At 54.8% G+C, this 27,937-nt stretch overlaps 8 protein-coding genes across 8 annotated transcripts; 4 read left to right on the top strand and 4 right to left on the bottom strand.

Moving 5' to 3' along the window:
- Nucleotides 1-54: 54 nt before the first annotated feature.
- CDEST_07219 (Putative beta-lactamase/transpeptidase) lies at nt 55-1,896 on the top strand. Its single transcript, XM_062923378.1, has 4 exons — nt 55-334; nt 436-715; nt 799-1,510; nt 1,580-1,896. Exons 1-4 carry the CDS (start codon nt 202-204, stop codon nt 1,703-1,705), a joined length of 1,251 nt encoding a protein of 416 aa, XP_062779429.1. The 5' UTR covers nt 55-201; the 3' UTR covers nt 1,706-1,896.
- A 221-nt stretch (nt 1,897-2,117) lies between these two features.
- On the bottom strand, nt 2,118-4,235 carry CDEST_07218 (Putative cytochrome P450). Its single transcript, XM_062923377.1, has 4 exons — nt 3,707-4,235; nt 3,470-3,641; nt 3,003-3,372; nt 2,118-2,913 (listed from the first exon to the last, which is right to left on the bottom strand). The coding sequence occupies exons 1-4, from the start codon at nt 4,079-4,081 to the stop codon at nt 2,250-2,252; spliced, it is 1,581 nt and encodes a 526-aa protein (XP_062779428.1). The 5' UTR covers nt 4,082-4,235; the 3' UTR covers nt 2,118-2,249.
- A 351-nt stretch (nt 4,236-4,586) lies between these two features.
- CDEST_07217 (Putative Acyl transferase domain superfamily, Condensation domain, ancestral KRAB domain, thiolase) lies at nt 4,587-14,658 on the top strand. The gene is made up of 10 exons (XM_062923376.1): nt 4,587-5,242; nt 5,322-5,534; nt 5,608-5,833; nt 5,900-6,232; nt 6,306-9,102; nt 9,201-9,421; nt 9,504-11,760; nt 11,864-12,206; nt 12,303-12,717; nt 12,807-14,658. Exons 1-10 carry the CDS (start codon nt 4,721-4,723, stop codon nt 14,537-14,539), a joined length of 9,060 nt encoding a protein of 3,019 aa, XP_062779427.1. The 5' UTR covers nt 4,587-4,720; the 3' UTR covers nt 14,540-14,658.
- Nucleotides 14,627-16,867, bottom strand: CDEST_07216 (Putative zn(2)Cys(6) fungal-type DNA-binding domain-containing protein). Its single transcript, XM_062923375.1, has 3 exons — nt 16,657-16,867; nt 14,929-16,548; nt 14,627-14,852 (listed from the first exon to the last, which is right to left on the bottom strand). The coding sequence occupies exons 1-2, from the start codon at nt 16,704-16,706 to the stop codon at nt 15,234-15,236; spliced, it is 1,365 nt and encodes a 454-aa protein (XP_062779426.1). The 5' UTR covers nt 16,707-16,867; the 3' UTR covers nt 14,627-14,852; nt 14,929-15,233.
- A 551-nt stretch (nt 16,868-17,418) lies between these two features.
- Nucleotides 17,419-17,628, bottom strand: CDEST_07215 (uncharacterized protein; the record flags this gene model as incomplete). The annotated part of the gene is made up of 1 exon (XM_062923374.1): nt 17,419-17,628. The coding sequence occupies one exon, from the start codon at nt 17,626-17,628 to the stop codon at nt 17,419-17,421; it is 210 nt and encodes a 69-aa protein (XP_062779425.1).
- A 406-nt stretch (nt 17,629-18,034) lies between these two features.
- Nucleotides 18,035-21,354, top strand: CDEST_07214 (Putative glycoside hydrolase, family 3, glycoside hydrolase family 3 domain, immunoglobulin). Its single transcript, XM_062923373.1, has 5 exons — nt 18,035-18,429; nt 18,481-18,528; nt 18,634-19,600; nt 19,658-20,334; nt 20,401-21,354. The coding sequence occupies exons 1-5, from the start codon at nt 18,265-18,267 to the stop codon at nt 21,100-21,102; spliced, it is 2,559 nt and encodes an 852-aa protein (XP_062779424.1). The 5' UTR covers nt 18,035-18,264; the 3' UTR covers nt 21,103-21,354.
- Nucleotides 21,355-21,693: 339 nt separating this feature from the next.
- CDEST_07213 (Putative Luciferase-like domain-containing protein) lies at nt 21,694-22,875 on the top strand (the record flags this gene model as incomplete). Its single annotated transcript, XM_062923372.1, has 1 exon — nt 21,694-22,875. The coding sequence occupies one exon, from the start codon at nt 21,694-21,696 to the stop codon at nt 22,873-22,875; it is 1,182 nt and encodes a 393-aa protein (XP_062779423.1).
- Nucleotides 22,876-23,065: 190 nt separating this feature from the next.
- CDEST_07212 (uncharacterized protein) lies at nt 23,066-24,804 on the bottom strand (the record flags this gene model as incomplete). The annotated part of the gene is made up of 4 exons (XM_062923371.1): nt 23,066-23,849; nt 23,951-24,315; nt 24,380-24,447; nt 24,522-24,804. 4 exons carry the CDS (start codon nt 24,802-24,804, stop codon nt 23,066-23,068), a joined length of 1,500 nt encoding a protein of 499 aa, XP_062779422.1.
- Nucleotides 24,805-27,937: the final 3,133 nt, after the last annotated feature.

Below are 27,937 nucleotides of genomic sequence, written 5' to 3'. Positions count from 1 at the left end.
TATGTATAAGGTACCTAGGCGGGTCCCAAATAGAGCGGAGCTCAGTGTAGTATGATGCAAGCTTCAACGCCAGGTTTGCTGATGTGGCAGCCCAAAACAGACTGCTGTTAGTCTAATTTCTGTGAAGTTCTTTTACCTTGCACCTCTTGAGTGAGCCCATCACACAGCCAGCGTCCTCGAGCCTCGTCATCAAGCCAAATCATGGGGAGTATTGCTTTTAATGGCGGTTCAACCGCCGATGTCCCCACAATTCCAGCTATGGAGGCAGCGTTTGCGGCCGCCGTGAAGTCCGGCAAGATTCCGGGGGCTGTTGTCATGGCGAAGAACACCACCGGTATGTTGTTTGAATGAATTCCTAACCTTTCCCCCGGAGACAACCTGTGCAAGCCTTTTACGTATTCGAACAGTAACTCAACGGCAGAATACTTTCTGAAGGCACAATCGACTATGCGCGTTGCTTCGGGGCCAGGACGGTAAGACGTGATGAGACCCGGAGACTTCCCCCGATGGAGGAAGATACGCCAATGCGGTTCGCCAGCGCGACCAAGCTCCTCACCTCCATCATGGCGCTGCAATGTGTGGATCGAGGCCTCATCGGCTTGGATGAGAACGTCGAAAAGATTATCCCAGACTTGACGTGCATGAAGGTCTTGGCTGGGTTTGACGATGCCGGAAACGCAATCATGAGGGATCGAGAAGGTATCATTACTCTGAGGTTGGTACATTCCGTTGCCAGATACATGTCGGGGCTCGCAATGGTATTCTGACTTTATGAAAACACTCTTTGGGAAACAAAAGACATCTCTTGACCCACACATCGGGGCTCTCGTATGTGTTGATCAACCCACTGCTACAGCAGTACATGTCCAAGGGATACCTCCCGGCAGCCGACAAATTCGGAATTCAGAGTCGACTAGCACCGCCGCCTGTGAATGATCCTGGTGTCGAGTGGATGTACGGGTCAAATCTCGACTGGGCCGGCAGGCTAGTAGAACGGGCCACTGGCATGGACCTGGAGAGTTACATGCAAGAAAACCTATGCGATCCCTTGGATATCATTGATATGACCTTCAAGCTGCAACAGCGCCCCGACTTACTGGCCCGCCGAGCCGATCAGACCCAACGCAGCAGGGAAGATGGGAAACTCGTGTACGACGACACGGTCTATTTCCGCCAGGACGGCGAGGAATGCTTTGGAGGCCAGGGCATCTTCACAAGCCCGGAATCTTACATGAAGGTCCTGTTCTCTCTGCTGAAGAACGACGGCGTCCTCTTGAAACCGGACACGGTCAAGCTCATGTTCCAGCCCGCCCTGGACGAGAGACTCGAAAAACAAATGAACACTCACATGGACTCGGCGACGCACATCAACTACGGCGGGCCTATGCCCATGACGGGACTGAGACGAAACTTTGGGCTTGGCGGCATCATTCCCATGGAGGACCTCGACGGGGACAAGTGGCGACGGAAGGGATCGATGACCTTGGGAGGCGGTCCGAATATCATCTGGGTGAGATTTCCTTGATCTGTCTCGGGCATCGCTCGACATGCTGACACTTTCTTTTTCAACCACTTGCAGCAAATTGACCCTGCCGCTGGTCTTTGCACGCTCGTTACATACCAGCTCGAGCCTTGGAATGATCCGATTTGTCGAGGTCTCACTCAGACATTTGAGAAGGCTATATACGCAATGTTACCTAAGTAGCTGGGTTATCTCTAGAGGCTGACAGCTTCGGATTATTGAGTATTCAGGATGTGTTTGTCTGAGATTAACAGTAATGACGGACATTTTACTTTTTGCTAAAATGATGAGACTATGATTGGGAGACTTCACATTGAAACTTAATATGACGACGGCACCGTGGTCGCCAGGTAACAATAGAACCTTGAGGGCTATGTCTTCCCATTAGAAACTGTGACCAGACAAGAAAAGCAACCTTGAAGAAGAAAGTCGAACTAGACGTAAATGGTCGAGGTAGCTGATTGGGCTATCACCAGTTTATTAAATCACTAATGCTGGATGTCATGATCAATCTAACAGAGCAGACAAGCGTGGGTCAGCAGCAACAATTTTCAATTTCTTTTGGTACTCTTTGTTTCATTTAATTATTGTATTACACTGGAAATGCTCATCTTTCAAGTTTCAAGGTGCAAAATCACATGATCCAAGACAATGGCTCGAGTCGAAATTCTTTCAATGCTATTTGCTTCATTCCAGGACTTGGAGACGGTCTAGGACGCCCATCTTACTAACTAACTGGGGGGGGGAGTTCCTCGTCACGCCTTCGTACCATGAGCCTCGTATTGGGATGTATCCGAACACTGAACGAGTGGCGGAAAAGCTCAAGGTTGTCCCCAGGCACAGGCTTGAAGTCATACTGGATCAATAGATGGGCCAGCAAGATCTTCACCTCTTTGGCGGCGAAGAAACGGCCGGGGCACGCCCTAGGGTTCCAGCCAAAGCCAACGTGGTCGGCGCTGGTGTTCTCCAGGAGAGCGCTCGCGGCCTTCTCCGGATCCTGGCGCATGCGCATAAATCTGTAAGGGTCGTATTTTTCCGGCTCTTCCCATACGTCGGGGTTGTTCATCCGGTCTGCTGCAACGGCCACCAGTTCGCCCTTGGGGATGAAGGTACCGTTTGAGAAAGTCACGTCCCGCAGAGCGTAGCTTCGCATGGTGGCACACTCGACCGGCTTGATGCGTTGCGTCTCTTTCATGCAGCTGTCGAGGAGCTTCATCTTGAACAACGAGGCAGGCGTCCAGCCGCCCTCTGCAATGCAGGTGCGGATCTCCTGACGAAGTGGTTCGATGATTTCCGGGTGTCTGCATATGTCTACAAGGGAACCAATAAGGAGATCCGATGTGGCGTAAATTCCGGCAAAGTGCATGGCGAGTTGAGCACCGGCAGCATCGCTAGTGTACGTTAGAGCTACGTTCCAAAGCCAGGAGCCATATGAACTGGGATAGAACATGATAGTATCACAGAAAGGAGGCAAACTCACTACCAGTCGCCGTTGGCCGCTTCTTCAAACCACTGTATCGAATCGACATACACTGGCGGTTTCACGCCCTTCGCCAAGCATGCCGCTCTCTCGGCGCGTCGTTTCTGCACAATGGGTTCGACGAGGCTGCGTGTCTTGTCTACTTGATCGCGCAGATTCTTGCCTAGAGGGCTGAGGTAGTGGACAAAAGGTCGTAGCAGTTTGGACCACAGACGAAGCTGGCGAGCGTGTACAGCCATCGTCAGGGCATGCTTTTTCGAAATGTCCAACCATTCTGGGTTGCTACTCAACTCTTCCCCCACCATTATGAACTCGACGGTGCGTACGATCAAGTCCAATCCTTGGTTGTAAAAATGTGTCGTGTGCCATTCTAGTGCGGCAACGAACTCAAGTCAGTTTACCGTGTTACCAGTGAGTTGCGAGAACCGAATTCATTCACTGTGAGGTGGAGGAGAGTCATCACGTACCTTTGTTGTCGCCCATCACGTCTGATATAGCGCTCTTGGCTTTTAAAGACAGTGGGACCACGTATTTGTTGGCTTGTGTCTGAAACTGGCCCAACACAACCTTGGTCGCAAGATGCGCATCTCGGGTGACCTCCTTGAACCCGTCAAAGCCATGGAGATGGGAGTGGAAGTCCTATATGCGCCAAAGCGTTAGATCTTTGGTGTGGAGGGAAGATCAAGACGGGGGCTACATCTTACGGTTGCCAAGAACTTGTACATGCAAAGTTCCTTCATTTTCCGAAATTCGTCGGCCATGGAGGATGGGAGGATGGAACAGTATCCCGAATCGACAACGAAGCGGATGGGCTCGTCGTTCTTCGAGAACCAAGCCTGGATCCAGTCCGGACCATGTGTGTCAAAGTCCCTTCTGGACCTCATGTTTGTGAGTTCCCACCATTTCTTCGGGTTATACACTCGCAGACTGGACCGTTTCCTGCGAAAGAATAAGGCAACAACGGCGACTCCCAAGACGAGTGCCGCGTATGGCCAAAGCCAAGGGGCATGCTGTCGCGTGTCTGCCCATAAGCCTGTTCGGAAGCCCTCGAAGCTCTCCAAAAGAGAGCGAACTAGCATTGCGGTTGACGGATGAATAGAGGGGACAGCCGAGACAGAGGGGAATCTTGGAAAGAAAGACTCGGTTCAAAAGATATCGAACATACGACGTTGTATTTCACAGGACCAATGGAATTATTGTATACACTAAGACAATCTGGCTGATGGGGTAATGACAGCCCCGACCTTTTCTCTATCGGGCTCGTGCCGAAATTCTTTCGTTACTTGGTGCTGTGTGCCATCATTTGTATCACCGAATAATACCGACTGCCGAACAATCTGTTGGTTGTGGACACGCCGAATCATGCCGAGGGCCCTTTGCAGAGGATTCGGGCGTCTGTTTTGTGATTCGCCAATGAAAGTAGGTGGATTCGACTTCCTATCACGGATTGACCGAAACCGAAAGTCTGCAACTCGTTGGGTCTTTGATAGCATGGAAATACTTGTGTACAAATCTCATACTTATAACAATGGCGACGATACCATGGGATGCACATGACTACGTAAAATTATTTCGACATAACCATCTTCTCAGACTCACTTGGTAACTACAGCAATTCACTCAGCCTTCTTGTTGCCGGAACATTAGCTAACGCCCAAGCAGTTCCCCCTTCCAATTGCGCCAACCAGAGCTCGACGAAGGTCTCAGTCAAGGTCGCAATGGCTCAGAGAAACTACCCGAACGAGCCGGTGGTGATTGTGGGAAGTGGGTGCCGATTCCCCGGGGCTGCAAACACACCTTCAAAGTTATGGGACCTCCTGAAAGAGCCTCGCGATGTTCAGAGCAGGATCCCAAAGGAAAGGTTTGATGTCGACACGTTCTACCATCCCGATGGCACCCACCACGGACGCACCAACGCGTCTTACGCGTATTTTCTGAAGGAGGACTTGCATGCCTTTGACGCACCCTTCTTCAACATCCAAGCAGGAGAGGCAGAGAGCATGGACCCGCAGCAGCGGCTTCTGCTGGAGACGGTGTATGAGGCTGTATCTAACGCTGGAATGCGGATGCAGGACCTCCAAGGGTCGTCCACGGCCGTCTACGTCGGCATGATGACCCATGACTACGAGACCACTTCGACACGCGATTTGGAGAGCATTCCCACTTATAGTGCCACGGGTGTGGCGGTGAGCATTGCCTCGAATCGCATCTCCTACTTCTTTGACTGGCATGGCCCGAGTGTAAGTGATCCCTCTGATTCCTGCCTGGGTTTTAGTTCGATATCTATCCCACAATGCTAACCTGCTTTGCTGAACTCAGATGACGATTGACACAGCATGCAGCTCATCGTTGGCCGCCGTACATCTTGCCGTGCAACAGCTTCGCAGTGGACAAAGCACCATGGCCGTTGCCGCTGGCGCCAACTTGATATTGGGCCCTATGACGTTTGTCCTGGAGAGCAAACTGAACATGCTGTCACCCTCGGGCAGGTCCCGCATGTGGGATGCTGGCGCTGATGGATATGCCAGAGGAGTAAGTTACCAACAATTCTCTGCTGGGCCTCGGCCGCAAGACATCTGTGATACTAAAACGTGTGGCCTTCCAGGAAGCGGTGTGCTCTGTAGTCCTAAAGACATTGAGTCAGGCCCTGAAAGACGGTGATACAATTGAGTGTGTCATCAGAGAGACCGGCATCAACCAGGACGGTCGGACAACGGGCATCACCATGCCCAACCACGACGCACAAGAGGCCCTCATTCGCGCCACGTACGCAAGGGCAGGCCTGGACATCAACAACCCCCAGGAACGCTGTCAGTTCTTCGAAGCGCACGGTAAGCGGTCGTCTCACTGATTGTCCGGACGTGTTCATGCCCTTAGTCTAATACGGTGCTGCGCAGGAACCGGTACACCGGCTGGAGATCCGCAAGAAGCCAATGCCATTGCATCTGCCTTCTTTGGGCAGGGAGACAATAGCAATGCAGGCGATGACCCTCTTTTCGTCGGAAGCATCAAGACAATCGTCGGTCATACCGAAGGCACTGCCGGTATTGCTGGCCTGCTCAAGGCCTGCTTGGCTGTCCAGCACGGTGTTATCCCGCCAAACCTCTTGTTCAATAAGCTGAGCCCTCGCGTGGCTCCTTTCTACAACCATCTGAAAATAACGACCGAGGCCATCCCTTGGCCGACAGTTGCACCTGGCCAGCCTCGAAGAGTCAGTGTCAACTCATTCGGTAAGATACCACCGCCTTCGTCTATCCAGACGAGACAGAAAGATCAAACAACTAACCCATGTTGAACACATAGGTTTCGGTGGAACAAACGCGCATGCGATTGTTGAGGAGTATCTAGGCCCTGATCAGGGCACGCCTGTAGCTGAGCCTGCCATGGAGGCAGAAGCATCTTGCCTGCCACTTGTTCTGTCGGCGAAATCGAAGAAGTCGATGAAATCAACACTCGAAAGCATGATTCAATTTATCGACACCCAACAGTTCAGCCTGCAAGATCTGGCCTGCACCTTGCTCGAGGAGCGATCCGTCTTGCCGTTTCGTCGCGCCATCGTCGGAAACAACAAGGAGACCCTCCGGCTCGCACTGGAGGCCGCCATCGAGGATGGTGAAGTCTGGACCGACTTCAGCACCGACACCAAGGGCAAGCCTCAGGTGCTGGGTATCTTCACAGGACAGGGCGCGCAGTGGCCCGGGATGCTGAAGAAGCTCCTGCTTGGCGTGCCATACGCCACACGCATCATCGAAGAGCTCGATGAAGCGCTGAGGACACTCCCCGAGAAGTATCGGCCATCATGGACCCTCTACGACCAGTTGATGTTGGAGGGCGAGGCCTCCAACGTCAGGCAAGCCAGCTTCTCGCAGCCATTATGCTGCGCTGTGCAGATCGTTCTGGTCAGACTGCTCTCTGCCGCCGGCATTCAGTTCAACGCGGTGGTCGGCCACAGTTCGGGTGAGATCGCCTGTGCCTTTGCAGCAGGATTCATCAGCGCGGCTCAAGCCATCCGGATCGCCTACCTTCGCGGCGTTGTGTCCGCCGAATACGCATCTTCGCCAAGCGGGCAACCTGGTGCCATGTTGGCGGCAGGCATGTCGTACGACGATGCAAAGGAGCTTTGCGAAATGGAGGCCTTTGAAGGCCGAGTCTGTGTTGCAGCCAGCAACTCCCCCGACAGTGTGACCATCTCCGGTGATGCGGATGCAATCCAGCACGTGCAAGGTGTTCTGGAAGACGAGTCCACCTTCGCAAGGCTTCTGAAGGTTGACAAGGCCTACCATTCACACCACATGCTTCCTTGCGCGGAACCCTACGTCCAGCTGTTGGAGGAATGCGGTTGCGCCGTTGCCGATGCCAACCCGGCCCAGACCGGTCTTGTTTGGTATTCGTCCGTCCACGAGACCAACAAGGAGATGACCGCGGAGGACGTTACCGCCGCTTATTGGAAGGACAACCTTGTGTCTCCGGTCCTTTTCTCTCATGCCGTCCAGAAGGCTGCCGTAACCTGCCGAGGGCTACAAGTTGGCATCGAAGTCGGCTGCCACCCTGCTCTCAAGGGGCCTTGTCTCGCCACCGTCAAGGACGCCCTCGACGGGACGGAGTTGCTGTATACCGGGTGCCTAGAGAGAGGAGCCGACGACATGACCGCTTTCGCACGAGGTCTCGGATTCCTCTGGGAGCGCTTTGGAGTCCAGAGTATCGATGCTACTGGCTTTGCAAAGGAAGTGTCGCCTCAGCAACCTTTCCAGAGCCTGGCAAAGGTGCTGCCGCTGTACCCCTGGGATCATTCTCGCCGCTACTGGACCGAGTCGCGCTCTACAAGGGAGCATCTTCGTGGGCAGCACCCTCACCTCCTGCTCGGAAAGCTGTCCTCCACCGCATCGACGTTCCAGTGGAACAATTTTGTAAGACCCCGCGACCTCGAGTGGTTGGACGGCCACGCCCTCCAAGGACAGACCGTCTTCCCTGCCGCTGGCTACATCGTCATGGCCATGGAGGCTGCCATGCGTGTGGCCAGCGACAACAACTACGAAGTGGAGCTTCTCGAGATTGTGGACATGGACATCAGCAAGGCCGTGGTGTTCGAGGACGACAACAGCTTGGTCGAGCTTAACCTCTCGGCCAGCGTGACCAGCGAGCCCGGCCAGGATGGCATCATTACGCTCAAGTTCTTCATCGACTCGTGTCTGTCCAAGGAGAGTGAGCTTTCGACTTCGGCCAAGGGAGAGATCATCATCACTGTGGCCGACAAGTCATCCTCGCCCGCCGGCGACGACGAGTCCGCCTTGCCGGCACCCGAGGAAGAGCACCCCCAAATGAACAGGGTCAACGTCGGCTCCTTCTACAAGGAACTCGACCTGATGGGCTACGATTACAGCAAAGACTTCCGCTGCCTGAAGACCATGAGACGAGCCGACGCCAAAGCCACCGGCACACTTTCTTTCCTCAAGTTGCAGGACGCCGGACGCGGCCAGCCTCTGCTGATGCACCCGGCGCCCTTGGATATCGCCTTCCAGACCGTCATCGGGGCTTACTCGTCGCCGGGTGACCGACGTCTCCGCTCACTATACGTCCCGACCCATATCGACAGAATCTCCCTGGTCCCTTCGCTCTGCCTGGCGGCTGCTGAGTCCGGCGCAGACGAGCTCGCGTTCAACACCACCAACACGTATGACAAGGGCGACTTCCTGAGTGGCGACATCACCGTTTTTGGTGCCGAGAAGAAGACGCTTCTCCAAGTCGAGAACATCATGTTCAAGCCGTTCTCCCCTCCCACAGCATCCACAGACCATCGTATCTTCGCCAAGTGGTTCTGGAATCCTCTTACGCAGGACAAGCTTCTGGACGATCCGGCCCATTGGGCCACGGAGCAGGATAAGCAGGCCATACCAATCATCGAACGCATCGTCTACTTTTACATCAAGTCTTTCCTCGACAAGCTCACCAGCGCCGACTACGATAGCGCTGCCCCCCACTTCAAGAGACAGATTGACTGGTTCAAGCATGTCCAGAACGAGGCCCGCAACGGAAACGACTTGTGGTATGATGCGTCTTGGGAGAAAGACAGCTCTGCGGAGATCCAGGAACTATGTGAGAGGTATGTACAAGATCCCTTTCCTGTTGGAGTTGATGGCCTTTGGGGTGTGTGTGTGTGTGTGTGATTGTGTTTCTGTGTCTGACTTGAGCACTCGACAGCAACTCCTACCACCCACATGTTCGCCTCGTTCAGCGAGTTGGTGAGAACCTGTTCTCGGTCACCTGCCAGGGCCAGAGCCCGTTCGATCTCATGGACCACGACGGCTTGTTGACCGAGTTCTACACCAACAAGCTGAGTTTCGGCCCGGCCTTGTACTACGCCCGGGACCTGGTGGCCCAGATCGCTCACCGTTTCCAGTCCATGGATGTTCTCGAGATCGGTAAGTCCAAGAAGCATGACGCCAAACCCGCCTTTCTGATTTTTGTTGTATTTTATTGTTACTGACTTGTTATTTCTCATAGGCGCGGGCACGGGTGGCGCTACGAAGCACATTCTGTCAACCCCTCAGCTTGGACTGAACAGTTACACGTACACCGACATCTCGACGGACTTCTTTGAGCAGGCCCGCGCCAAGTTTGCCGAGTTCGACACGGAAGGGCTTATGCAGTTCGAGTCTCTCGATATCCGTTCGAGCCCCGCAGAACAGGGCTTCAAGGAGCACTCGTACGATCTCATCATCGCATCCAACGTCCTCCACGCCACCCCCAAGCTCGAGGAGACCATGGCACACGCCAGGTCGTTGCTCAAGCCGGGCGGTCACATGGTCATCCTTGAGATCACCCACCGTGAGCATAGCCGACTCGGCTTTCTCTTCGGCTTGTTCCCCGACTGGTGGGCCGGGGTTGACGATGGCCGGGTCTTGGAGCCGTTTGTCTCGTACGACCGGTGGGACGCCATCCTGAAGCGTGTTGGGTTCTCGGGCATCGAGAGCCGCACTCTCGACCGAGATGCCAACCTGTTCCCCACGTCCGTTTTCAGCACGTACGCCGCTGATTCCAGGATCGATGCGTTGCACAACCCTCTGTCTGCCCCCCTCAAGACCTCCTACCCACCGTTGGTCGTCGTCGGCGGCAAGTCCCCAGAGACAAGACGCATCATGGAGGAGTTGACTGGTATCCTTCCGCACAGATCCGTCCAGTCTATCGCCAGTCTTGACGAGCTCGCGTCGGCAGACCTGCAGCCCAAGTCCACCTTTGTCGTTTTGTCCGAGATCGACGACGAGATCTTCGCTCACCTGGACGAGGACAAGTTCGAGGCCGCCAAGAACCTTCTCTTCCTCGCCGGCAAGATGCTGTGGCTGACGGAGAGTGCCTGGATCGACAACCCGCACCAGGCCAGCACCATCGGCATGCTGAGGTCCATCGCGCGGGAACATCCCGACCGAGGTCTGACCCTCATCGACGTCGACTCCGCGAAGGACCTGGACACCAAGTTCCTGGTCGAGCAACTGCTGCGTCTCGAGGACAGCGACGACGACTTCACCGCGGCATCGACGTGGACCGATGAGCCCGAAGTCTACTGGTGCAAGGGTCGCGCCTGGATCCCCCGCCTGAAGCATGACAAGGCCAGGAATGACCGCATGAACTCCTCTCGCCGCCCTGTGCTGGGAGACTTTGATCCCGCCCAGACACCTGTCGCTCTGAAGCAAACAAAGCCGTCGGCATACTACCTCGAGGGTGCCGAGACATTCCCGGGCCTGGGTGACACCCAGAAGGCCGATAACACGACCGTACGTGTCCGCTACGCTCTCTCACAGGCTATTCGGGTGAGCCACCTTGGATTCTTCCACCTTGTGCAAGGAACCACTTTGGATGGCGCGTCCGTGGTGGCCCTCTCGGAGCAAAACGCGTCCATAGTCCATGTCCCGCAAAACCACGTCTTTGCGGCGCCAAGCAATGTGGCCGACAAGGACCCCGGCGAATTCTTGATGTCGGTGGCGGCAACGCTCATTGGCGAAGCTATCTCCCGCGAAGCCCAAGATTCCGGGCCCGCAGCTTCGGTTCTCGTTTTTGAGCCGCCGAGCTTCTGCATCGGTATCCTGCTGGAGGAGGCCGAGCGACGGGGCTTCCAGATCTGCTTCGCCACGACATCGCCGAGCTTAAAGAGCACCTCCTCCCCCGCCGGTTCCGCTCGATGGATCATCTTGCACGGAAAGGAGACCGATGGACGGCTGAAACAGATTCGCCCGGCCAATCTCACGGCTTTCTTCGACATGTCGACCAACCAGACCGCCGTTAGCATCGGCCATCGCCTGGCCAATGTGCTCCCCCCCAGTTGCTACAAGTATGGCTGCGATTACATTGTCCGCAGCACAGCTTCGTCGTCTTCTAGAAGCTCTCCTCAAGAAGCAAGCGTGGTCGAACAATCGATCGCTGCTGCGGCGGGCAGAACTATCGGCAACGAAGTTTACCAAGTCTTCCCTGCGAGCCAGCTCTCTGGCTCGACTGATAAGCGCCTGGAGCTGTCCACCCTGGTTGACTGGAAGACGGAGAAGCCGTTGTCGGCAAAGATCCGCCCGGTCGACTCTGCCAACCTCTTTGTTGACAACAAGACCTACCTGCTCGTCGGCCTCACCGGAGACCTGGGCCGGTCCTTGGCCCGGTGGATGATCTTGCACGGTGCCAAGTATGTTGTGCTCACCAGCAGAAACCCTCGAGTTGATCCCAGATGGATCGCCCACGTTGAAGCTTTGGGCGGAAAAGTTACAGTTTTGCCAATGTACGTTGATGCAGTCCACCAATTCCCCCTCGCCCCCTCGCCCCCTCCCCCTCTTTCGACATCTCATTCTTCTTTTCTAACCACAAATCCTTTTCTTCTTTAGGGATGTTGCCAACAAAGAGTCGGTAGACGCTGGCTTTGCCAAGCTCCAAGACTTGAAGCTGCCGCCTACGGCCGGCATCGCCTTTGGGCCTTTGGTTCTTCAGGATGTCATGCTCAAGAACATGGACCTCCAGTCCATGACCATGGTGTTGGAGCCCAAGGTACGGGGCGCGCAGATCCTCCACGAGAGGTTTTCCAACCCGGCCAGCAGCAACCCGCTCGACTTCTTCGTCATGTTCTCGTCCATCGTGGCGGTCATGGGTAATCCAGGCCAGGCGAACTACAGCGCGGCAAATTCCTACCTGCAGGCTCTGGCTCAGCAACGGTTGTCCAAGGGATTGGCGGTAAGTCAAGGCTCCAATCTTGCTTTCTATTTCATCATGCCACTTGTGATGATTGGCCGTCTGCAGAGCTCAACTGACCGTTGTGAACCACTCCAGGGTTCGACCATCGACATCGGAGCCGTCTACGGTGTCGGATTCGTCACCAGGGCCGAGCTTGAGGAGGACTTCAACGCGATCCGGTTCATGTTCGACTCGGTCGAAGAACACGAGCTTCACACGCTGTTCGCCGAAGCTGTCGTTTCCGGCAAACAGGCGCTCGCGAGGTTCCAGAACGAGGAGAAGCGTGAGAGAACCGTGATCGAGATGGCGGACGTCGAGTTGACCACGGGCATCCCCGCACTCGACCCTGCTCTGAAGGACCGCATCACGTTCTTCAACGACGCTCGTGTTGGAAACTTCAAGATTCCCGAGCAGCGCAAAGACGCCGCCGAGGGCGCCGGCGCCAAGGGTTCCGTCAAGGAACAGCTGCAGCAGGCAACGACCTTGGGCCAGGTTCGACAGATTGTCATTGGTAAGAGCCCAAATCTGCTCAGCAGTTTAATTTCCTCTCTTCTCCTTTTTTTCCTTCCTGAGAACACACAAAGCTGACGAACCATTTAGATAATCTGTCGGCAAAGCTGCGTGTCACTTTGCAAATCGCGGATGGAGAGAGCCTTCACCCGGATGTCCCCCTCATAGACCAAGGTGTCGACTCTTTGGGGGCCGTCACCGTTGGTTCCTGGTTCTCGAAGCAGCTTCTCCTCGACCTTCCACTACTAAAGGTGTTGAGCGGCGCGTCTGTGGCCGACCTGGCCGACGACGCCGCCGCGCGACTGCCGGCGAGCGCCATTCCCTTGGTGAACCAAGGAGAGGAGACCACGGCAGACAGCTCCGACGATACCAGGTCCAACACGGCGACGAATGAAACTTCTGCCGAAACGCCTCTTACTGGCTCGGTCGACTCGTTGTCGGATGACGAGGCCGATAAGTTCGACGACGACGACGGATCCGTCGTAGTACGGCACGAGAAGATGTCTCTGGCCCAGGAATACTCCTGGAAGGTTCAGCAGGGAATCGAGAATCCTACCGTCTTCAACAACACCATCGGCATGTTCATGAAGGGCGCCATCGATCTCGAGCGGTTCTCGCGGTCTCTCAAGACCGTGATGCGTCGTTACGAGATCTTCAGGACGGCCTTCGACCAGGGTGACTCCGACGACTCGGACTCGGACAAGATCCCCCAGCAAACGGTCCTCAAGCATACGAACAACAAGGTCCAGATCCTGCAGGTATCAGACCGAGCGGCGGCGGAAGAGGTGTACCAGAAGCTCCACGAGACAAAGTACGACATCGCAGGGGGCGATACGCTCAGGCTCGTCGACTGCCACTGGGGCAACGACGAGCACCTGTTGATCGTTGCCTACCACAGGCTCGTCGGCGACGGATCGACCACGGAAAACCTCTTTGTTGAAGCAGCGAAGCTCTACAGCGACGTGCCGCTGAAGCAGCCGACGGTTCAGTTTGCCGACCTCGCCGCCCAGCAGCGCAAGGACTTGGAGGAGGGCCGTCTCGACGAGGATATCTCGTTCTGGAGCTCCATGCACAGCAAGTCGTCCGCGTCCGCGCCGCTGCCCCTCATGCAGTCCTTGACGAGCGACGACGCCGCCTCGTCGCAAGAATCAAAGGGAGCGGCGGGCATCTGGCACCAGCACCAGGCGATCGGGCGTCTGGATCCCATGGTCGCCTTCCGCATCAAGGACCGCAGCCGGAAGCACAAGGCGACGCCGATGCAGTTCTACCTGGCCGCCTACCACGTTTTGCTGTCGCGCATGACAGGCAGCGACGACATCGCCATCGGCATCGCCGACACCAACCGCTCCACCATGGACGAGCTGTCGGCCATGGGCTTCTTCGCCAACCTCCTCCCGCTGCGGTTCGGCGAGTTCACCTCCTCCAACACCTTTGGCGAGCACTTGGTGTCCGTCAAGGACAGTGTGAGAGAGGCCCTGAAGCATTCCCGCGTGCCCTACGGCGTCGTCCACGACCGCCTTGGCTCCGATTTGCCTACGGCGTCGACGGGCGCCCCGCTGTTCCAGGCCGTCTTCGACTACAAGCAAGGCCAGGCTGAGAGCGGCGCGATTGGCGATGCCGTCATGACCGAGGTCATCGCGGCCCGAGAGCGCACTCCTTATGACGTGGTGCTCGAGATGTCGGATGATCCCACCAAGGATCCTCTCATCACCGTCAAGCTTCAGGGCTCCAAGTACTCTCCCCAGGGTTCTCGTGCTTTCTTGGATAACTACATCTCCCTTCTGTCCATGTTCTCCATGAACCCCGCCTTGAAGCTGGCATAGATAGACAGACTAATCAGATTAGAGTGTGTTGCTGATTGCGTATCTTATGACTCTGTAGTAGAAATAGATAAGAACACTGAATACGGTTTGACTATTTGGACAAATTGAACGGTTGCGTTGATTACAGAAATACCTATCAAAGCATGGCAGGCCGATGCTGCATAATCAGTACCCTACTTGTGGCCGGCGTGTCCCTCCAGATGGCAGCTCTGATGACCGTGGGTTGGCATGTACCAATCGACGTTCCATTTCACGGCGTCAGCTCTGGCGTCTCCGTAGCCGTGACTATCTTTGGTATCGGGTTCGGCCTGGACTGAAAACCTTTATTTCATGTTTTGGCAGCCGAGACTCCCATCAAAGGGGCTGCGGGACTTCACGTTCACTCTTACCTCCGTCTTCAACGTCGTTCATCAGTGTGCCGTCGCCTTTCTCTTCAGTCTTGACGGAGTGACTAATCCGAGACTTTGGCAAGGCCAGCGCTTGTCGCGATGACTCCGAGGCGGAAGACAATTTCGAGACCATAATCTCCAACAACAACGGAACAAAGAATGATGGAGGTTTCTGGGTATAAGATAGACATCGTCAAGGTCATTCTGGGTCATCCAGGGTCCCACTGAGATGGTTGGGCCCAAATTCTGAGCACTATGTAGCTTCTTAACAGTGGGGTTTGTTCAATGATTCGATTTCAAGACGGTCAAGGCGTTGGGTGACCGAACGTGTCCTTTACCTCCGGGAAATTGCAGTCCCCGGCCTGGGCCAGCAGGCAAAGGTTCTCTCGTGGAAGGCCGGGAAGTGGCGCCATGCCTAGAGACTTCAAGCGAGTTTCCAGGTGCCAGCACTTCGTCGCGACGACAGAAATGGATGGCAGATATCCCACGTCGATGATGAAATACGCCTCGCCTGTGAAAACTGCTTTGACTTGGGGGTTTGTGATGCCCACATCATCGAGCATGGCTTCGTACGCTTCAAGGTGCTTGTTGTAGTCGTAGTCATCTCCTCCAAAGGCCGTATTGAGCCAGACTCGACAGGACTCGTGGCGGCACAAAAGAACGAACCGGGAAGCCTTGGACATGTATTCCGCCCCTTGATCTTGACCGGAGGTGTCTAGCGACCAGGAGGCACGAGATTCGTAATCGTCGAACAGGGCCTTCCAGATGCTTAACGATTGATTGAGTCCGGCTTGTTCAGCTAGTAGTTCGGGCGGCACAGGGCTTTGTTTCCCAGGGTGTTGGCGGTAGGCATCGGCACGCCGCACAAGTTGCAATGTGCGACTGAGGACATCGTCGAGCATGACTTGGGCGTCGTTGTAGACGGAAAACCCGGCAGGGATAGGGTGTTCCAACCCCGTCAGATTCGGGAAATCCTCAGGGCCGTCGCCGTGTACGAATGCGATGATGGTTGTTCGTCTAAAAAAGGGGAGGAGATGCTCCCTTATCCACGGATAGACGGTGACGGTGACCGTATCCTGCAGGAGCTCAAAGCCATGCTTGCAGTGTTTGATGGCGGCCATCTGCTTCGACTGGAGCGTCTCGATGGCTGTGAACAGGAGGCAGACAAGCAAGATCGCAGGCAGACGCAGCTCGACGGTCCCGGCCGTCAGGTTGCGGATCGCGGCGTTGTAGTGATGCAGAGCGAAAACCTCGTCTCGCAGGCGGAGATCCTCCGCCTTGTTGTCCCAGTACTTCAGCCTCTCTGCGAGGGAGCTGATAGCGATGACGGAGTGTCGCGTAGCAGAGTCAAACACGGTAAACTGCATGACCAACTGGGGCCAAAACTCGGGGTTCACGGCGCCCGACAGGTACGGCCCGGCTTCCTGGCAGAAGTACTGCAAGGCCCGGCCTTCTCTTTGACCGTTTGCACTGGGGAACACTTGGTGTGGCTGGTAGTGCCGGAGCTCCAGATTCCTTGTTGATGAGCCGCCCGGCGATTGGTATCCGTCACAGTGGCGGCCGGTGGCCATGCAGCGGTTGCACGACGGCTTCGTCTCGTCGCACTTGACCTTGCGGATCCTGACGGCGATGAGTTAGATTAGACATCCTTACTTTAGCCGCGCGCAGGGTTTCAAGTGTCTGCGGCAGATGGCCAGAGGGGAGAGGGCGGCTCTGGGGCTGACTCACTTGCAGGTGATACATCCCGTCCTGGCCTTCTTGCTACCCTTTCGAGCCATTGTGTTTGCCCAGATGGCTTTTTGCGCAGGGCCACCGGCCAATCCCGTGCGGTTCGCCGGAACCACTTCCGTCCCCCGATCGTTGCCGCAAGCCTGTGTACGAGGGGAGGCACGGCCTGGTTGCCAAGGGAGTGAGAAACGCCTTCACCGGAACAAAGGCCTAAAGATCATGCGGAGAAGAAGAAATGATGGCGCTGGGTCACATTATCCTGACTGGTTGTTGCTCGTACCATTGCGGGGGCAGCATGGGGTTTGTCCGAGCTGACCAATGTGAGAGAAGCATCTCAGATTCGATCATGGGCAATCAGGTCCCGTTCGTGACTTACATAATAGGGGTAGTCGACAGGGGTGCTGGCATGTTCGTGAGATGATGTTGGAGCATAATGAGCTAGATGCTCGGGTATAGGGAAATGGGAAGCCTAGAGAGAAACCCATTAGTATTGAATATCCCTAAACCCAGTAACCATGGCCGGTCAGTAGTATGATCACTGACTTGGGGCTGCGTGGGTTTCTCGTCAACGGTTCCAGTTGTCAGAAGAGAAGTGCTTATCAATGACAGATGACTAAGCCTTCTGGGGGGGGTGACGGGCAGAAAGATCCAATTATACCATGCAACCCAAAGAATCAATACATTAACCGACCGGAGTAGAAGGTTGACAGGAGAACCTAGCTGCGGTGGAGCCACAAACTTTTGGAATTCTGGAAGAAAACATCAAGTTCGTGATCCCAAGACTTGCGAAGGGGAAAACACAAGGACTTTGCAAAATACTTGAAGACATTTCATGGCGGTTAGGTGGTGAAGTGTTGAAGGACTCGCGTTCAAAAGAACACCATGGAAGTTAAGCAAAAAGCCTGTACCAAGTATTGAAATGTATCCAGACTGATCTTGATTCAAATGTATGGCAAACGAAGGATTAGTCATCGCGCAGTCGTTTGTAAGCTCTGGGGTTGAAGACAACAGGCGACTGACAAGTCCGCGAAAGGCTATCGCAGCTGGCAACAGACGTGATATCGAACCGCCGCCTTCTCGGGTGCAGTAAGTGGCCTCCGGCACGTGGTATGCTTACATTCTGGTCTCGTGGCTTGAAGATTTCCCTGGCAGCTCACGTGGCGATTTAAATGTCCGTTGCCCACATCGAGCTTGTCTGAGTCTCGTGCGGGGGATTCAACCAAATGGAGTCTGCGGCATTGGCATTCCCCGTGTCAGATCAACGACTGGTTCCCCGGACTGAGGCGGATGTGGGCTTTGTGGGGCCCCCGTGGACTCCGGAAGCCCTCGGACAGGGTTCCGGGAGTTTGTTGCTTTAGCCTAAATGGCCAATGTTGGACCGCTCGAAGTACGCATGACTGGCACAGTTCCTTCTCGTTTACCGACGATACTCCGAATCGGGCCGTTGAATCCACGGCGGACCGGCCAGCTCGGCGGTTTGCTTCTCTTCGACCCCGAAGGACGGCCGCTTGAGTGAGACACGCCAGATCGCATAAGATACGCCGTTGGCGACCAAAGTCTCGGCTTCTGCATCGTCGCCCGTTCGTCCCTCGCATCCATTCCTTCTCAATGATAAAGGATCCGGATCTCAAGATGGCCACCGAAACCACACCCCCTCTCGACGTTGAAGCGTTGATCAAGCAGCTTAGCTGGGACGAAAAGATTGAGCTGCTCGCCGGCCAGGGCTCCTTCCGGACTACCGGCCTTCCGCACCGTGGCATTCCCGACCTTGTTGTAAGTCATACTTTGAAGCACGAAGTAAACAAAGCTGACCCCCTAGTCTAGACCTCAGACGGGCCTCATGGAATTCGCGGCCGTCGATCGTTTGCTCGGGTGAGCACAGCACACCACCCTGCGTTGATTCCATGCCATATGATGGATTGATGAATGGCACATTGTATCACAGACCGCGTGATAGTGGTAGCTGATGTCCTACAGAACCCAAGCCCCATGTTGCCGTCCGCGACCGGCATGGGAGCAACATTCAATGTCGAGTTGCTGCACAAAGTCGGGAACCTCCTCGGCGAAGAAGCGAGGGCGAGAGGCGTGCACGTTCTGCTCGCGCCCACCATCTGCCTCCAACGTTCACCGCTGTTCGGTCGAGGATTTGAAGCCTTCGCCGAGGATCCTTATCTCAGCGGCATCCTGGGGGCAGCCTACATCAACGGCGTCCAAGAAAGAGGAGTTGCGACCAGCGTCAAGCACTACGCGGCGCATGACCAGTCCGACAACTCCATCGAAGACAACGTCTGCATGACGCAGCGGACATTGCGGGAGGTCCATCTCATGCCGTTCCAGCTCGTCATGCGCCACTCGGACCCCTGGACTTTCATGACTTCGTACAACAAAATCAACGGGGTCCACGTCAGCGAGGACCCTCTGCTTCTGAAGCAGGTTCTGCGGAAGGAATGGGGGTTCAAGGGGCTCGTCATGAGCGATTGGTTCGGAACATACAGCACCTCGGAAGCGCTGAATGCCGGCTTGGACTTGGAGATGCCCGGGCCGACGCAGTGGAGGGGGAAGTGTCTGAGTCTGGCGGTCAACAGTCGAAAGGTCTCGCGGGCAGCAATCGACGATGCCGTGAGGAACGTCCTCAACCTTGTCAACAAGGTTACCGACACGAAACCGGCGGACCACTTCTCTGCTTCGAACACGCCTGAGCAACAGCGCCTAATCCGCACGCTGGTCTCGGAAAGCATCGTGCTGCTGAAGAACGACCGCAAAGTGCTCCCCATAAAGAAGACGGGGAAAACAAGGATCGGTTTGATCGGAGACCACATCAAGAACCCCGCTCTGAGCGGTGGTGGAAGTGCGGAAGTCGAACCGTACTACTCCGTGACGCCGTTCGACGCCATCGTTGAGGAGGTTGGCAAGGAAAACGTCTCGTATGCTCTCGGATGTCATTGTAAGCCTATCCCGATTGGTGTTGCTGTGGCATATGCTGGACTAATTTGACTCGCAGCTTTCAGATTCAGCCCCTTGTTGAAGCACCTTGCACCCAAGGAGCCGCAGCATCAAGGCTTCGGGTGGTCCGTCGAGGTCTTTGGAGAAGACCCGGACGAAAACCCCGGTTCTGAAGTCCTGGTATCGGCCCATGCGGAAAAGGAATTGATCGATATCCCAGAAAGTTTCCACGCCTCGCTGCCGAAGAAGTTCTACGCTCGAGCTCGCGCAACCTACACGCCTTCTACCTCGGGCCCCTTTCGATTCGGGTTCAGCACTTCGGGGAAAGGAAAGCTGAGGATCAACGGAGAGCAAGTTGTTGACTTGTGGACCGATCAGCCGGCCAAGACAGGGCCGACGCCCTGCTTCAACCGGCTTTCCATGGAGAGGTTCTGCGAAACAACAGTCACCGAAGGGCAAGCCATCGACCTGGAAGTCGTGCAAGTCAACGAAGATCTTTCCGGCGGCGTCGGTACCGCATTGACTCTCGCAGGACGTGTCGGTGGATTCGAGGTCATCGACGAAGACGTCGCCATCAAGGAAGCGGCAGATCTGGCAAAGTCCGTCGACGTTGCAATTGTTGTTGCTGGCCTTTCCTCCGATTTCGAATACGAAGGGGCGGACCGCAAACATCTCAGGCTTCCCGGTCGTGTTGACGATCTAATTCAAGCCGTGCTTGAGGCAAACCCGGACGCTGTGAGTTCATGTTCATGTCCCACACAGAGAGGCACCGCGCTCCATTACTCACTTCACGACTTCTAGGTAATTGTAACCCAGTCTGGATGTCCGATCGAGATGCCATGGGAACCCAAGGCGGCCACGCTGGTTCACGCTTGGTTTGGTGGCCAGGAAACAGGCCATGGTCTCGCTGACGTTCTCTTCGGCAATGCCAACCCATCCGGCAGACTCTCACAGACCTTCCCGAGGTCCATCAAACATACACCCGCGTACCTGACATTCTCCAAGTCCGACTACGACATCGTGTACGGTGAGGGGGTATTCATCGGCCACCGGTATTACGAGTCGGTCGACAGAGATCCGCTCTTCTACTTCGGACAGGGTCTTTCCTACTCGACGTTCGAGTACTCCAACCTTCGGGTACCTGAAACCTTTGAGCCATTTGCGGAGTACAAGATGATCATTTCGGTCGACGTGACCAACACCGGCCCCTATGACGGCGCCGAGGTCGTCCAAGTCTACATCCACGACCCGGAGAGCACCCTTTTGCGGCCTGTGCGCGAGTTGAAGGCCTTTGCGAAGACGTCACTCGCCGTCAACCAGAGCAAAACGGTTGAAATGACCCTTGACAAGTATTCTCTCTCGTACTGGTCCCAGGAGAACTCCAAATGGGTTGCGGAGGCCGGGGAGTACTTCGTCATTGTGGCTTCAAGCTCCCGGCCAGGGGATGAGATCTCACGCGCTCGCTTCAACCTCCCGGAGACATTCTTTTGGGAAGGCGTTTGAGACTTCAGAGCTGTTTGGGATGCACATCAATACCATTCAACGTCATTTCACTCAAGAGCAAGAAGTCAATTAGGAAAATGAGAAAGGGGGCGGGGGGCGTGGAAGTGGGAACTGGCTCTCCGCATCATTGTCAAGCCTTCTACGTATTGCCTATCGTAAAGATCAACCAGTTTTACATGCTCTTGATTGACCTAAGCTCGAGGCACAGAACCTAAATAAGCTCCCCTGAGAAATCACGAAATTTGATTCTACAAAACTTCATTTTTCTTCACCGTGTGATGTCGTCTGAATACACGCTGCTTAATAAGGGAATCCGTGACAATCGATGGCGTGCTTCGTGTAAGCCGATGGCGGAGATGGTTGGTTTCCATAAACGAGAACGATAGGCTCAGGACGCAATCTCGACATCCCTCCTCAATCACACGCCATCTGCAACCTACATATCTGACGTATTTAGTTATCAATAAGAGCAAAGCCTCCAACCGTATCTACGCTATCAGAGGGGTAATAACGAGAGCTTCATATCGCGCTGCCAAAGAAGTCTAGCATCCCCATATCCAAACTCCAGTCACTAAGCAAAACCATCTCACCATGTCTGCTTCATCGGTGCGTGAAGGTGGTCCCGTGCTGAAAGGGCCGTTCGACTTCGAGGATAGTCCTTTGAGCAGGGCCGCCCGTCAGCCGTTGCTCCTCGGCCTTTTCCTCAATCTGCAAGACATCAACTTTTCCACACAGCCCACCACGAACAGCTGGACGTTTGACTACAACGTCGAACTCGTTCGCAGGGCCGAGGAGCTAGGTTTCGAATTGGCCTTCAGTCGTACGCAGTGGCTGCCCAAGGGCGGCTACGACGGCGAGGCTTCCCTGGACGCCTTCGTCGCGCTGGGCGCCATGGCGGCCGTCACCAAGTCCATCCTCCTTATCTCGACGATGCATGTCCTCTACGGGCCGCTCCACCCGCTTCACATCGCCAAGTACGGCGCTACCTTGGACCACATCGCCAAGGGCCGATGGGGCATCAATGTCGTCACCGGTCACAGGGCGGTAGAGCACGAGATGTTTGGTCGGCAGCGCATCGAACACGATAAGCGGTACCAGATGGCCGGAGAGCTGTTCGACGTCGTCAACAGTCTCTGGGGCGAGACCGAGAACATCTCCTACAAGGGGAAAGTATCGCCGTGGCAGCTCGAGAACGCCTGGATCACTCCCAAACCGCAGTTTGGCAGACCCATCCTCGTAAATGCTACGGGTTCGCCTGCTGGCATCGACTTCGCCGCACAGTATTCCGACTTGATCTTCATCACCTCGCCGGGAACTGCGCACATTGACAGCGCATTGGAGACTCTCCCGGATCACATCGCCTCTATCAGGGCGGCTGTCAGGGCCAAGGGCCGAACAGTCAAGGTTATCATCAACCCCATTATCGTCTCAAAGGACACGTCCGAGGAAGCCTGGTCCTATGCTGAGAGCATTGCCGAGGGGACCAGAATCCAGGCGGGGACCAAGAAGTTCGGCACGGCAAACGGGGCGTATGACAGCGATGCGCACGCATGGAGAGGGCGCAAGGACGCCAAGGAGAAGAAGGGCCTTAACCTCGGCGGCAACATCGAGATCATTGGGTCGCCGGAAGAGGTGGTTCAGCAGTTGGACGCCTTGCACAAGATCGGCATCGATGGTGTTCAGATCAACTTCTACGACTTTGCCCCAGACTTGGAATATTTCGGCCAGAAGATACTGCCGTTGCTGAAAGAATCTGGCCTGCGAGTGGAATAAGGAGATCTTAACGAACCAACATTAGAGATAGCAGCGGCAAATAAGAGGTGCAAAGACGCAACTACCGCTTATGTTGAGAACTATGACTGTCATAAGAACTATATATCGTTGGACCGCACGCTCGCAAGAGCCTGCTATCAGTAACCGCCCGCCATTTTTGACAAGAAAATCTAGACGAAATTCTCGCTATTTATTCACTCGTTGACTTTCGAGATTTCGGTGGCGGGCTCAAAGGCGTCGGACACTCGAGGTCCACTTGTTCCTCCGTAACCCCGAAGTAGTAGACATCATCATCCGAGTCCCTCTCGGTCAACGCCATGCTCATGTGTCTCCGTAAACTCAAGTCCCGACGCAACCCTCCGTCTCCCAAACCAACACTGCGGTCGCTATACACACTACTCCTGACGCTGTTCCTTCGCTGCTGTCGAGGCCCTACGCTCTCGACCGTCCCGCCGCTTTCCCTCCGCACACCGTTCACCTCTACCGTTGGCATGGCCGCCATGACCGGCATTGTCGGCATCATCGGCGTTACAGGAAGCATTGGCGTCGCGGGTAACATTGGCGTGACGGGTAGCATTGGCGTGCCGGGCATCGGCTCGATATCGTCGACTCCTGCAATAGTCGACTGCTCGCTGCGTTGCCGGCTGCGCTTCCAGGTGAAGCTCGGCCTGTGCTTCCTCATGGCAGTGTCAGAAGCGCAACTGATCGACGAAGATATCCTGTCGCTGGGTTGTGGCAGGGCGGGTCGGGAACGGGGCGTGTTGCTAAAATCGCTTCCGCCAGACGCGCTTCCGCCGGGGAGGTACCGGGATCCCTGAACCAGCGGGCGCAGCGTTGGAATACAGCAGCATATGACGGCGCTTGAGAGTTCGGCAATACTCCAGAGGATGGTCGGCGTACTCTCGTATGTCTGATCGACTGTGTCAAAAGATCCCGGAAGCGAGATAATTCGGATTATGGATATAGCACAAGTCCTAAAGGCAACATGTGAGTTTTGGCGCGCGTAATCGGTCACGGCCATTTCAAAACATGACAGGAGGGCAGCATAATCCGAAGGACCAGGGTCGTGGCTTACAAGAAACCGAGTGAGAAGCTGGCAAATAACGCCAGCTTCTGCGGCTTGTGCAGTTTGAGCATGCCCAATAGTGGTAAGGGCAGGATGAATATAAGAATATCCGTGACCAGATGCAGGGAGGCATTTGCTAGCCACCATCCCAGTATGTTGATGGGTGAGTTCCAGTAGTTATTGCGAAATATGATGCCGTAGGTGACCCCCGCAGAGATGAGGGTAGATAAGCCGAAGACGACAAGGAACGCGATTCCGATGTTGCAGAGCAGCTCGACTTTCGGCAGCGGGAACACGCGGCGGTACTGAAGCAGAAATGTAATCTTGATCGAGATGAAGGCGATGTTATACAGCATGATGACGGACATGGCAAGCTAGAAGTGCGCAGTGAGTAATTAGCTGAGCGCAGGCCGAAGGGAAAAGAGCCAATAACTCTACCTTTTGACCTTTGATAATCGTCTTGATTGGCGTCATCCAAACGTGTTTTCCAAGACCGAATCTCGTGCCTTTTGTTTCGTATGGTCAGCGGCCTGTTAAGCCGTGTCCAAACACCGCGCCCCAAGCATGCGGGAGGACTCACCGAGACAGATCATGGTATCGTGAAATACGACCGCAAAGAACGAACACACAAGCATCGTGTCATCTGCTCTCCATTTTTTTATGAAGAATGCTCTAACGTAGATCCGCAGCGCGACGAATATGGCTGTGACGGCCAGCAAGGCGCTGGTTACGCCGATGATGAGGTCGACGAGATTTTCGTGTGAGTTTTCGGGAAGGACACCGTCGGTTATCCCAACCCTTGCGTCGGTGCCGGAAGGCGACGGATCCATGTCTTCCTTCGGAGGACTGTACAAGATCAGCATTGAATCGACCGGTTCGCTTATCGGTGCATCGGGCGGTCGAGTGCCGTCGTTCGGGTGACGAGCGTTCCCAGGGGAAAACGATGTGGCGGTTGTCGCGCTGTATAAAGGGAGATTCAAGACGTAGTTGACTCCCAGGGTTCTTCTTCCTAAAGGTGTTGTCTGTTGCGTGAAGAAAGAGGTCACACGATGCGTAACGACTGCAACGGGGGACAGCAAAGCAGACGATGAAAGGAGTGAAAGAATGAGATTCGGAATCCAAGTCCAAGGGAAGAAAACCAAATATACAGGACGCCACTTTGGGCGTTCTATCGTGCTAGAGCTGCCGCTACCAGACCTTTAGCACGCGTTCGTCGAAATGTCTCAGAGACCGAGCCTGCTTGTTGTTGTTGTTGTTGTTGTTGTATTTTACGCCATGGCGGCAAGAGCGCAACCGCCCTTGCGGCAGACCTCCCGAAGGGTATGTGGCGTGGAGAGCCGTAGGCCTATAACTACCACTAGATACAGTCCAAATCGTCCTCCAAGTCGTGCCTAGAGGCAACTATGTGTTCGAGCTGTCTCTGGGTGCCGCTGGCTTGCCCGAGACAGTGCTCTGGTCGTCCCTAAACCGCGATTCCGCCGGTATTTCCTCTCCTTCGACCCAGAGCCCGCAGGCTGCTGGTTTACACAACGTCCCAGTAGCCGTCCGAAGCATATCGTGATAGGTTATACCGCCACGAGGGAAACCACAAGGGGCGAAACCTCGTGAGGATAGGTTGTAGGGTTTGCTGTTAGGCTCTGTAACAAGCACAGCCGTGTATTACCGTGGCTATACACAGCAACCCTAGTGTCTGTTTGTCTTTTCGAGGGGGTCTTCGATCGTTTGAGGGGAAAAGGTGTTGAGGGAGCGAAGTCGAAAAGTCGATCGGTGGTGTTCAATTTGGGCCCGGAAGTGCCGCTTGCGCCGGGAATGAAGTTCGCCCGGCTCCTTCGGGAGGCTAGATGGAACCTCTGCTTCCTGCCCTACCAGGAAGACTTCATCTAGCCTGCGGAAGGCGATGTCAAGTCGGCGGCGGCTCGTTAGGTTGAATAATCGTCGGCTCGAATCGAGGGGAAAATGTGCGTTGTTAAGGGTTTGATTAGCGTATAGCTAATCTGCCCCAGCGCGCGGCGGCAAACCGCGGGAACTGGGGCCCCTCCTTAGCATGACACTAACAGCCCGTGCCAAGCCGGAGAGATGTTTCGTGGAGGTTGAGACCGAGCCTGCTTGTGAACCATCTCCCTCCGGATCCGGCGACCGATTGCCCAGATCGCATCCAGCTTGTCAGCGTGCGATCTCTCGCCCGGTCTTGACATTTTATTTTGTGCCGTTTGTCCAGAATTCTTATCTTGACCATTCTTCTTCGTACAGCGAGATCTGCCATGTTGCTCTGCAGACGTGGGAGCGACCCGGAGCAAACCCCAGCTCGATTTCAGCCTGAGACCTGCCCACAGGAATGAGCCAGTGTCAGGTTCGTCCAGTTGACCAATTCCAGGAAAAGCTTGTCTCATTATAACCAAGAGCATTCATCAAACGTTGAATGGACGACGGAGGTGGCTGGTCGTGATGGAGGCTGAAACGAAGACTGCCATACTGCCATGTTTGCACCACTCACGGAAACGCCAGCTTTCATCAGCCTGGTGCACCCCACTTGGACGCGATTCTCATGGCACTACGAAGCTGGGGCACCTCCCGCTTGTTTAGAGATCTATTTTGACAGGCCCCGGAATCGACCGATCGACCCTGTCAAAGCAAGCCATGATGCAATCACTCGGGAACACCGCTATTCAGTCCTTAGCGTGGCGTTGTGGCGTCATGCCCCGGGGCAAATTACTCTCTTACTTATTTATCCGCCGCATGTCTGTTGAAGACGAGCAGGCAGTCTGAGAGATACACCGCGGCGGATCGGAATCTTAGTCCGTTGCGTGGCGTCGTGGCGTCACGCCCTGGGGCAATATTACTCTCTTGCCTGTTCATCCGCGTGTCTGTTGAAGCCGAGCAGATAGTCTAGGAGATATACCTCGGTGGATCGGATATCGATCTCATCTGCTGTCTGGCCATCTTTCGGCCTAATCAAGACTTTCTGGTTTTGATATCATGGCTCTTTCCCCGGAAACCTGCCCGGTCTGGCCAGGAGACCGGGATGCAACAGGCGAGAATCATGCTACTCGTCAAGGACCAGCCAGACACCAGCCACGCTTTATATAGTCATGAAGTCACGAACATCTCATAATTGCCCTGGTTAACCTTAAAATGGCTTTTCAATCACCCTCAAGTGGCGTGTTGCAGCAAGTTATCTCATATTGATCACTCGCAGTCGAGGAGAAGAGAATGATATGGGCCGTGGGCGCTCAGCTTGAAAGGCTAGCAATCATTATTCGTCTCCTGGGATCGAATCGCCCCAAAACTGACAATTTTCTTGAATATGGCTTCGGCCGTTTGTTACAAAACGCACTTGCGGTCACGGGTGCTTTGTATGGTCTGGCCGTTGCCGGGTATTACAGGCTCTTTGTTCTTCTGTTCATATCGAGGCCGACTCGCTTTTTGAGGGATAATTCCTGGAGAACTGGGACAAATCAGGTAAAGCAATCTGAGCAACGTACCTCTCATAAAATTTATGAATTGTTTATCTCGGTTGTTTTGGTATCCAAAGAGCATCCTGAAAGTTCCCAGAATACCGTTTTTGGTGTCTACTGGGATCCAATACAGCTGCTTACTTCTACCAAGGAAAAAGGAGGGAAGAGGATTTTCAGTCCCAACTAGAGGTAGGATTTGAGATAAGGATGATACCCGAGGGAAAGCCTTTGTAAATTGTTCTAGAGTACGAGACTATTCCGTCTTTGGTCATTGCGTGAAAATTAGCAGGTGCTGTCATTGCAAATACGAATTCGTTGTTGTCAGTGATAATATTGAGATCATATGCGGATTGATGTGGCTTGAAAAATAAAAGATGACTGGAGTTTCAGTAGTTGACTCTCCAAAGTTCCGCAAATTCCAACTAGTGTACCTTCTTCCACGATTCCGATCTAGGGGGACAGTCTTGAGAGATTAGAAGAGATTCTGCTCCTACCAGCCTATTTATAGAAGGGACCTCCTTCTTACAAGAGTGTGGGAAAG

The sequence above is a fragment of the Colletotrichum destructivum genome, chromosome 4 (genome assembly GCF_034447905.1).
Source record: "Colletotrichum destructivum chromosome 4, complete sequence".
Classification (NCBI taxonomy): domain Eukaryota; kingdom Fungi; phylum Ascomycota; class Sordariomycetes; order Glomerellales; family Glomerellaceae; genus Colletotrichum; species Colletotrichum destructivum.
This window is presented reverse-complemented; position numbering and strand designations above follow the sequence as displayed.

Excerpts from the sequence above, each read along its gene's own strand:
- CDEST_07219 (XM_062923378.1), top strand. The coding sequence starts at position 202 with ATGGGGAGTATTGCTTTTAATGGCGGTTCAACCGCCGATGTCCCCACA. Across the intron at positions 335-435 it reads CATGGCGAAGAACACCACCG|GCACAATCGACTATGCGCGT; the intron begins GTATGTTGTTTG and ends TACTTTCTGAAG. Across the intron at positions 1,511-1,579 it reads GCGGTCCGAATATCATCTGG|CAAATTGACCCTGCCGCTGG; the intron begins GTGAGATTTCCT and ends AACCACTTGCAG.
- CDEST_07218 (XM_062923377.1), bottom strand. The coding sequence starts at position 4,081 with ATGCTAGTTCGCTCTCTTTTGGAGAGCTTCGAGGGCTTCCGAACAGGC. Across the intron at positions 3,373-3,469 it reads CGTGATGGGCGACAACAAAG|AATGGCACACGACACATTTT; the intron begins GTACGTGATGAC and ends TTGCCGCACTAG. Across the intron at positions 2,914-3,002 it reads GCGGCCAACGGCGACTGGTA|CGATGCTGCCGGTGCTCAAC; the intron begins GTGAGTTTGCCT and ends AACGTACACTAG.
- CDEST_07216 (XM_062923375.1), bottom strand. The coding sequence starts at position 16,706 with ATGGCTCGAAAGGGTAGCAAGAAGGCCAGGACGGGATGTATCACCTGC. Across the intron at positions 16,549-16,656 it reads ACGGGATGTATCACCTGCAA|GATCCGCAAGGTCAAGTGCG; the intron begins GTGAGTCAGCCC and ends CATCGCCGTCAG.
- CDEST_07214 (XM_062923373.1), top strand. The coding sequence starts at position 18,265 with ATGATAAAGGATCCGGATCTCAAGATGGCCACCGAAACCACACCCCCT. Across the intron at positions 18,430-18,480 it reads GTGGCATTCCCGACCTTGTT|ACCTCAGACGGGCCTCATGG; the intron begins GTAAGTCATACT and ends CCCCTAGTCTAG. Across the intron at positions 20,335-20,400 it reads TTGAGGCAAACCCGGACGCT|GTAATTGTAACCCAGTCTGG; the intron begins GTGAGTTCATGT and ends CACGACTTCTAG.
- CDEST_07217 (XM_062923376.1), top strand. The coding sequence starts at position 4,721 with ATGGCTCAGAGAAACTACCCGAACGAGCCGGTGGTGATTGTGGGAAGT. Across the intron at positions 5,834-5,899 it reads TCAGTTCTTCGAAGCGCACG|GAACCGGTACACCGGCTGGA; the intron begins GTAAGCGGTCGT and ends GGTGCTGCGCAG. Across the intron at positions 9,422-9,503 it reads CATGGATGTTCTCGAGATCG|GCGCGGGCACGGGTGGCGCT; the intron begins GTAAGTCCAAGA and ends TATTTCTCATAG.